This window comes from Melospiza georgiana, chromosome 12 (genome assembly GCF_028018845.1).
Source record: "Melospiza georgiana isolate bMelGeo1 chromosome 12, bMelGeo1.pri, whole genome shotgun sequence".
Classification (NCBI taxonomy): Eukaryota; Metazoa; Chordata; class Aves; order Passeriformes; family Passerellidae; genus Melospiza; species Melospiza georgiana.
Genome location: NC_080441.1, coordinates 17989261 through 17999196, shown reverse-complemented (window position 1 = coordinate 17999196; position 9936 = coordinate 17989261). Strand labels below are relative to the sequence as shown.

The following is a 9936-nucleotide window of genomic DNA, read 5'->3' as shown; positions in this document are numbered from 1 at the left end:
TTTTAAAATTTATCAGTTTGCAACGGCCACCAGATGAAGGGATCTCTTAAATCACTCTGTATGGAGAGAGTGTGAACATGTGTCTTACAGTCAGAGCTTTAAAGTCTCCCATTCTGGAAAACCTCTTACAAATATCAACAATGTGAGGAACATTTTTGAGACGTTTATACTCCAGACATGCTGTTTACAAGGTGCTCTATATTTTGAAGTTATTGAATTGCAATTATTCAAATTGACTGTATCTGTGAAAGACTAAAAAGGAGATTTTTAAAAATATTTGAGAAATTAAGAGAGTAACAGATTTATTTATTGATTGATAATACCTGATGAAATAAAGGTTTCAGACAAGAAGAATGTTAAACATTGCTATTATAGTTACCACTCTAATTTCTTTTAAAAGGGTCGATTTACTTAACTATTTAAGTTACAAATCCAAGCAACTGTTGCATCATCTTACAGGACTGGGATCACTGTTGAATATCAGGGCAGGATAATAGGAGAGATAAAAGTTCTCTGAAAGAGAAAGCACCAGAACCAGCAGCAAGGTGGGGTTGGTCAGCCCTTCATTTGAATGTAAATGTAATTATGAGGCAGGCAGTTGGGCTGACGTCAGACAAGATCTTGGTAAACCATTACCACCAGCACCTGGTAACACAGTTGATAATAAAAGAGGATGAAGTAGAAGATTCCAAGCAGAGTGGCATTATTAGAGAAAACCAAACACAAATATTTTTGAGCAGTAAAAGAAGACGCTGAGGACCAAGATGTTGTGACGCCGTGTTTACAGTTGGGACAGCCATGTACGTGAGCTCGCTCTTGGAGAAGGAGCCCAGCATGTACCCAGGACCTGCCAGGGCCAACAACAGCCTGCCCGTGCAGAACTTCGTGTCTGCCCCAGCCTACTCCGACTACATGGGATACCACCCCGTGGCAGCCCTGGACAGCCACGGGCAGCCGGCGCCCGCCTGGGGCTCCCACTACGGCCCCCAGCGCGAGGACTGGGGCGCCTACGGCCCAGGCCCTTCCAGCGCCGCGCCCGCTGCCCACATCAATGGCTCGTCCCCTGGCCAGGGCTCCTACAGCTCTGCTGACTACAGCTCCCTGCACCCCGCTGCTGCTGCTGCGCCCTTACCTCCTGTAGATACAATCCATGCCCAGCAAATCTCTCCCAACAGCCAAAGGCACAGCTCTTATGAGTGGATGAGGAAAACCGTACAAACCAACACTGCTGGTGAGTGCAAATTCAACTTTCAACCTCAGAAAGCATCTTCTGCTATCACTGAGCTTAGAAATAATTAACTTTACTTGAAGCACATAGGTTGGTGGGACATTTATGACATTTATTTAGCCCACTGCTGTTTAATGCAGTTTTAACTAAATTTATGCTAGTTTCACTTTCTCCCATAAAGGCTTTCTGTGGTTGCTGTAGTGGAATGGTTGATGTGGTCTCAGCTCCAGGGATCCCTGTTGGAACACTCTGTAAAGCATTTTGTATGATAACATGATAATCATGTAAAAGTGATGATAATCATGGAAGTGTTATGGAGCAATGCAGCAACATTTAACACTTACAGACAGAAATACTACATAGTTATTTTGTGCTGCAGGGGAGATATCAATATAGAATCAGGTTGATCTTTTTAAACCTTATAGACTTCTCAATAATTATAAAGAAAACCATGTGCTCTGATCTAACTGCAGTGATTATGTAATTTTCTGCAATTTTCCTGTGTCTCATATTTTTCTGCCTAGATTCATTAGGTGAGCACAAATATTCCTAGAGAAGCAATCTGACTCAAACAATCAGCATAGACTATTTTGTTTGCAGATCACATAATTCTTTGGTTAAACTCCCTTTTAATTTAATTTCACATCCGTTTTACTTTCCTTACGTGCCATAATTTTTCAGCTTCCACATTTACACAATTAAAAATCTCTTTTCTGCAAGTGGCACTCACTGATGTGCCTGTTCTTGCCACAAGCTGCCTGCCAGATGAACGTTTCCATGTATATTCCCAAGGTGGAAACTGGGTGTAACAAGGTTTGCTAAATCTGTGGTTCAGGTTAAAAGTAATAAGTGTGTGTTAGAGAGCATCAAAGAAATGCTCGGAAAAAAGCAGAGCAATTACAATTGGAGCAGTCTTAGAAAACACAGAAAATCTGCACTGCTGCTGCAGACAGAATCCTCCTTCAAATGGTTATTACTCAGGAGCAAAATTAGCCTGGTAATTGTTTCCTAATTATAAAGCAGACACACATTGTTTTGCCTCTGTTACTAAATATAAAATGCCTGGTGAACATTAGGATATCACAGTGCTCTCCTGCCACTTGGAGCCTCTACAAAGGCCTCCAAAGCCAGGCAGAGTCAGTCTGCTGTCCTCCTTCTGTATACTCATGTAAATCCCAGTAACTTCATTAACATCTTTGGAGATTGCCAGGTGTAGAAGTGATGCAAGACTTGAGTGTAGATCAAATTCAGCTGAGACTACTGAATGTCAATGAGGCAGCCCTGGCTGTGTCATGCTGGCACAGAATTTTCAATGTGTGGCATTTTTGAAGAATAACATTCTTAAAGTTTAACACATTTAAAAATCTAAATCCTTGCTTTACACTTATTGAACAGTCTTGGACTTGTCCAAAGTTACAAAATATATTTGCAATTCAGAGGCACTGTTTTGGGTCTAAATTCATCTCTAGTCTCAAAAGTGCTTACACAGGATTTACTCACGTTCTGAAATACTTTATGAACCACTCAGGACAGGTGGAACAGAGCCCATCAATATCTGCATGTCCTGAGGCTGTGCATTCCTAGAACCCAATCCTTTGAAGTGTTAAAAACTGCCAGAACTTCACAGAAGTGAGCTCAAGGCATCAACCCACCTTAAAAAAGGAGATCGTGAGAGTGAAGCACAAATATGGTAATTGTGCAAAATAAGAAAAGTACCAAAGACATTTAGCTTTTCATTGGTGTTAAAAAAAAAAAAAACCAAACTCAAAAAGAAACCAGGAAATTTTAATCGGGTCACAGAAAAAATTGTGATAAATGGAAGAGAATTCAAATAAATTACAAAGCTAAAATTATGCATGTAACTGCTCTGCACCACCTTATCAGTGTTTTCTCTAGAAGAAAACTGACTTGATGCCATTATAACCCCTCTTTGAAACACACTTGCTGTTTTTCCTTATTGCCATAATGTTATATGGGTTATCAAAGTAGCTACTGGTTCCTCTCCTTCAATGTTATCACTGCTTAATAAAGTTCATTGCTTTAAAATCCCAGAGTGACAGCCCTAAACTCTACCAATACATTTCTGTGCATAAACATGTGGATGTCCTTAACTCCACCAAGGTGTACACACATCAGTGTGTGTGAGCAGAATGGAGTAACAGAAACCACAACACATCCCATTAGATGAGAGAGCCTCTTGAAATACTGTGCTAAACACAGTGGGAATTATTTTGAGTGAGGAGATGTCAGTGGGAATTTTTCCTCTCTGTTTAGACTCTATTAAATACATTACATTCTGTTTCAATATTCTTATTTAGCATTTGATACAAAACAAAATTAAATTGCAGGTAAAGTGAAACAAAAATTTACCTGATCAAGTCAATCTTCAGGATGAAACAAGATCAAAGCCAGAAGTGCTCTGTCCTTTCAACAGATAAAATGTGATTTGAAATGAAACATCCTCTGACTAAAGGACCGTAACTGTATGTTCAGAACCAACCCTTGTTTTACTTCAAACACAAAAGCATTGCAAATATACAAAGCAATAAGACATTTTTAAAAAATCAAACATGGAAAGTGGGCTTGATAAAGAGACCTTCCCAGTCAGGCCCTCCAAGTGAGGAAAAGAACATCTAAGGAATTCCTGATAATCTGATCCTGCTTTTACTGAAAATCTACGATAAAATCTGCCATCCACTTCAGTTATGCTGGAGCAGAACTTCCAATTATCTTCTAAACTCTGTGTAATCAACAGCGTAAGATGTGTATTTTCTGAGAGCAAGAGAACCTTCAAAGTGTAAAACTCACTGAAAAGGTATCTAAAAGGCCTAGAAAAAGGTTTTAAAGCTTCATATGACACTTCATCGGGGAGTGACCCATCTCAGAGAGAGAAGGGTCTTTAACAGGACTAAACAAAAGATCAACATGATTTTCATATGTTACAAGCTCAGCCACAGGATTTTTTTCAAAATATAGCCAAGACATCTTATGTCTTTGTTTAAACAAGCTGTGATGTACAAGTAATTCAGATTACAGAACAGCAGAAACATGGCCAGAAAGCAAAACAGAATAGCAGGAAAAAAGGCCAGGCCCCTGCTTTAATGCTAATTTATTTTTCTTTGTAAATTAGTTGTGACATCTATTTTCCACTGGCCTACATTGTCTGAGGTTTTGAGGCCTATCTGTCATATTGAGGCAACAGACCCTTTTAACACTTCTCTTTGCTTTGATATGCAGTCTTGTCTCTTCCTTCTCCCTCCTTTCTTCAGGAGTTATATTGCCGGAAAGGGTGATGATTTTCACAGCAAATAAAGAGGCCTTCTCCCAGCTTTATTGTCTTCAGAAGAAATACTCTGTGAATTTTATGACCAAGGGGAATGGGGAAAACTACTCCTTTTCTCCACCCCCTCAAATCATGGTTATATTTGCTGATTATAGAGAGGCCGGAATAACCTTGTTGAATTTTAACTTGTTTTCAAAGATTCCCTCTGAGCCCTCAGTTTACAAGGAACCTGAATATCTATACTATTGTTAGCATTAGAACTATCACTGAGGGCAAATATTTCAAAGCCAATGATTTGTACCATGAAAAAAAGTAAACTCAGTTGAATTATTTAGTCCTGCAAATTTAGGCAGGAAAATCTTCTATGCTGGAAGTTGAAGTGGCAGAGGATTTAGGAAAATATCCCTAATTATGCTTATTTCAGCTATGTCTACCTTCAGATAAAAATATCCCAGTCTGTCCTCAGTGTCGGTCCAAAAGTAAAGAGAACTGAGGAAAAAGTATTCCTTCATCTATTTCTGTCCCTTTTTCTTCTGCTAAGATGAAAGCGTCTGACATTTGTTTAGGGCTTGTAAATTCCAAACCAATTGGCTTGTGTTTCTGAATGTGAAAGGGGTTCTTGATAAGATCTCCTTGTCGCTCCTTTGTGTGGCGTGTGCTTCATCTTAACACCTCAATGGATTTTAGGGAACCACTTTAAAGGAGTCTTTGTCCTACAGTTTGTCCCAGAAAACTCACATCAAAAAAAAACTGGGAAGATCAGAAGAAAAAAGGAAAACTATCTAGTTGGTTGTTGAAAGTGCAAAGGAGAACAAATAAGTTGAAAACTGATCTCTCTGGATTATTATTACATGAAGAATTGCTTAAAAATTATATTAATTGAGAGATACATTCTAAACATTTAATAATGCTTCTCTTAATAGTATTTATCCAATATATCTAAGAATATTTCTTTTATACATTAGAGAGAGGATGATCCTGTAATCCCTTTACAAGATTTTATTGCCTCATCTTACAAATTGTCAAGTACCTCCAACTGTAAAGGGAAGCCCAGCACAGAGTACCCTCAGGGATATCCTACAGGCACTCAGCACCTTGCAAGACTGGACCTTTTTGAAAAAGTACATTAAATTATTATTGAACTTCTGAATTTATCCTATGGCCACAAGAAAGGAAAAGCATTTCAACATTTCTATTAGGACACAGCTTTGTGCTACAGAAGCAATCTTTAGAAACTCAGATAAAGAAATAGGCCACAGTACAACTGCACAAATTGTGACTGAAGCTCAGTCTTGAAATGCTGGGTATTTATGCTCTCAGAGACACAGAAGTCACTTCACTGAGCACTGCAATGAAACCCCTTTGAGATTAATATAGCCAGCACCAATTATGTACTGCTGTGAATTATTTAACATGCTTCAGGGTGTTTAGCACTTAAGAGCTTCACATTTAAATCTATGTTTACAGGGAGGGGAAATAAAGAGGGGAAGACAGTTATGGTAACCAACAGTCTGTTACTTCACCCTGCACCTCTGTTCCTCCTCTGTACCATAGAAAGCAGTCCTATCCAAGTGTCCTGTAGTTTAATTAATGTCTGGGAAATGCCTGAGATGTTTGCAAGCTGCTATGGAAAATCCAACTCAATCTATGAATAATCTTTCTTTTCTAACCAGGTAAAACAAGAACAAAAGAAAAGTACCGGGTTGTTTACACAGATCACCAGAGACTGGAACTAGAGAAGGAATTTCACTGCAACAGATACATTACAATCAGGAGGAAGTCAGAACTCGCAGCAAACCTGGGACTCTCCGAAAGACAGGTACAGAGGTGTGCCCTCAGGTGTGCCCCCAGCGCCCAGGCACTGCCAGGGACGGGCACAGAGAGCAGCCCTCAGGTGTGCCCACAGTGCCCAGGCACTGCCAGGGACAGGCACAGAGAGCAGCCCTCAGGTGTGCCCACAGTGCCCAGGCACTGCCAGGGACGGGCACAGAGAGCAGCCCTCAGGTGTGCCCACAGTGCCCAGGCACTGCCAGGGACGGGCACAGAGAGCAGCCCTCAGGTGTGCCCACAGTGCCCAGGCACTGCCAGGGACAGGCACAGAGAGCAGCCCTCAGGTGTGCCCACAGTGCCCAGGCACTGCCAGGGACGGGCACAGAGAGCAGCCCTCAGGTGTGCCCATAGTGCCCAGGCACTGCCAGGGACAGGCACAGAGAGCAGCCCTCAGGTGTGCCCACAGTGCCCAGGCACTGCCAGGGACAGGCACAGAGAGCACCCCTCAGGTGTGCCCCCAGTGCCCAGGCACTGCCAGGGACAGGCACAGAGAGCAGCCCTCAGGTGTGCCCACAGTGCCCAGGCACTGCCAGGGACAGGCACAGAGGGCACCCCTCAGGTGTGCCCACAGTGCCCAGGCACTGCCAGGGACAGGCACAGAGAGCACCCGTCAGGTGTGCCCCCAGTGCCCAGGCACTGCCAGGGACAGGCACAGAGAGCACCCCTCAGGTGTGCCCCCAGTGCCCAGGCACTGCCAGGGACAGGCACAGAGAGCACCCCTCAGGTGTGCCCACAGTGCCCAGGCACTGCCAGGGCACACAGCAGCAGCCATCTCCTGCCTCTCTGCATTTGACACAGACAATCCACTACACAGCCCCATAGTTAATTTGACAGAACCCTCCAGTTATATGGAACTCAACATTAGGAGTCAGCTCATACTTTAAAAAGTAGTTATTCTTACTTTCTAGCTTGATGCCATCTGGAATTTAAACAGTTCAGCTTAACAGGTCTTAGCTATGGTCCCAAGAGTTACAACATTCATAATTTTATTTCTTCTTAAAATCACACCAAGTAATGGCCAGCAAAAAATCCAAAGCATTTGATATATTTCAGCTGTAAGACAGGAAAGTTAAAACTCAATCCAATGAGATATCTAGGGTTTTTTTTTTTTGTTACAAATATATTGCCACAATTTCCACAGGCCACATTCTTCCTCTGTCAGATTTCAGCATATTCAGGGGGGTTTTACAACCTTGGATTTTCAAGTAAGGATCTCTTTTTGCCACTCATGTGTGTAGCCCAGACTATCCATCCAGGGAATGTTCAAGTGCATATTTGCATCATTGCTCCCTTGGAGAGCAGCTCTGCCTTCACTCCTGTCTAGTACATATTTAATGTCTGTCCTGGATAAAGCCAGGCTGCTGAGCAGGGCACAGGAGCCGTGTTAGCCGTGTTCATACAGACACCAGAGCAACTCAGGATGAGAATTCCCTAAAATCCCTGTGTGGGAGAGCATTTCTCTCAAGCACAGCTCTGCAGTGTGTGGAAATAGTAACTGCTGGATCCAAGCCTCCAGAATTGCAATGGCTCTGCTACAGCTGGAGGAGAAGGGCAGATTTGGTGATACTGAATTAGTCATCTCATTTAAAAACCAGATCATTGCCCTGAGGTAAATATTAACTAGAGATCTTTCTTCTTAGAATTTTACAAGCTTTTGTTCTTTCTAAATATACACATTCAGGTCTCTGAAAATGTTCCTCTTTCAGTGCTTTCTCTGATTCTGCACTCAGTCTGTGGAAGAGCAGGGAGCAGAGAGGGACCAATGGAGGCTGGAAATGTAGGAATGCAGAGACAATCAGTGGTGTTTTAGGATCAAGCACTGGGATTTTATAAATATATTTTAGTGCCCAGACCCAAATAGTGCAGAGTGCACTGCACAGACAGTGAGTGCTCCCAGGCAGGAACAACAAAACCCAAGTTTATCATGGATGGACTAAGTTTGTCACACAGTGGGATAGAGCTGCACTGGGAAATTTTCAGAGAACTGCAATTATGAGAGATTTGCAACCTCCACTTTAATGTTCTGCTGATTTAGAACACAGACATGCCTGGAGTCCCCAGTGAGCCTGCAGAAAACCAGCAGTTTCCTTTTACAGAGCTGCTGCTCCTAATGCCACCCCATTTTTACCTGGAAAGTTCCTTCAAGTATAATAGAGACAAAATACATAACTGATCAGCACTTCCACAGGACAGACAAAGCTAAATGTTTCTTCATGCCAATACCAGCAGGGTAGTAAAAAATAAATATAAATCACTGAGATTTTTAATACAAAGCAAGAGTACAACTTTCTATATTGTACAGTATTCAACACGCCTCAAAGGCTGTAACAAATACTGTGAATTAAGAACACAGTTAGCAAGCAGGAAAACAAGCAGAAGTTCCTCCTCATTCACACTTTCACATAAGGAAAGAAAATAGAGATCCTTAAAGTAAATTTTAAACAGATAAGTCTTTCACCTGCACAATGAGCCTGGGAAATTGACTGGCTTTAAGTAATGCTGATATATCTATTTACACACATAACAGTACATATGTATCTGCAAAATACATGTTTAAATATATATTCCAGTAATAAAAACAGTCAAAACTTCTAAATACATAAGAATATATATACACACAAAAATCACTCACAACATAAATGAAGAAAAAGAACCCTCACTACTTGGCTTTGAATTAATCTGTAACATAGATAATAAAGAAATCTTCACAATTAATCCATAATTGCATCTTCATAAATTATGACACTGGCAAAGCTGAAATGATGAACTCTGTGGCCTGAGTCTCAATGAGTTCATTGATTTCTGTGTTCCTAAATATAACACTGTGTGTTCGCTTTACACCAAGGGCCCAAGAAAAATAAGAAATCAAGAAAGAAAAAAATCAATTTTCTATTGGTTATTATGCCAAAAATTAATACAGAATAATGCAAAAACTTTCACTGCACAAATTAGGTATTTTGGTTAGTGGAGGGTTTTTTGGTTTGGTTTTAGCTTTGGAGGTTTTTTTCCTCGTGGCTTTTTGTTTGTTTGCTTTGGGTTTTGGGTTTTTTAAATTGTGGTTTTGGACCTACCTACATTTCCATTGCAATGATTACTGTAAAAAGTTGAGCAGCACTTTGAATTAATCAGATATCATTTATAATGCCCCAGGTGAAAATCTGGTTCCAGAATCGCCGAGCAAAAGAGAGAAAAATGATCAAGAAGAAAATCTCGCAGTTCGATGGCAGCGGGGGCTCAGCTCAGAGTGACTCTGGATCACTCAGTCCAAATGAACTGTCAAATTCTCTGTTCCCACCACCACATGCAATAAATGGATTACAGCCTAATGACATTCATCAAGTCATAGTTTCAGAATGAACAGAGGGAAAAAACCAAAACAGGAAAAAAAGGAAAAGCAAGAATGGATTTCTCCACCACTGCCACCTCTCACCTTGGAAACTCAACTTTCCAAGGGACCGTTTTCATTTATCTGCCTTCAGAGTGCTGATTTCTAAGCAGGAAATCTGAGCCTATAAGCAAAATATTTTAATTATTGCAAAAATCTCAGGGACTTTGTGCTGCTAAGATTCTTTTTTTGGTATCTTTGCTAGCAGGT

At 41.1% G+C, this 9936-nt stretch overlaps 1 protein-coding gene across 1 annotated transcript; it reads left to right on the top strand.

The window, feature by feature from the left end:
- Window positions 1–798: 798 nt before the first annotated feature.
- CDX4 (caudal type homeobox 4) lies at window positions 799–9735 on the top strand. Its single transcript, XM_058032780.1, has 3 exons — window positions 799–1231; window positions 6185–6330; window positions 9492–9735. Exons 1-3 carry the CDS (start codon window positions 799–801, stop codon window positions 9696–9698), a joined length of 786 nt encoding a protein of 261 aa, XP_057888763.1. The 3' UTR covers window positions 9699–9735.
- The last annotated feature ends 201 nt before the right edge of the window (window positions 9736–9936 follow it).

Coding starts and splice junctions, on each gene's coding strand:
- CDX4 (XM_058032780.1), top strand. CDS start 799: ATGTACGTGAGCTCGCTCTTGGAGAAGGAGCCCAGCATGTACCCAGGA. Junction 1,232..6,184: donor CGTACAAACCAACACTGCTG/GTGAGTGCAAAT, acceptor TTTTCTAACCAG/GTAAAACAAGAACAAAAGAA. Junction 6,331..9,491: donor TGGGACTCTCCGAAAGACAG/GTACAGAGGTGT, acceptor ATAATGCCCCAG/GTGAAAATCTGGTTCCAGAA.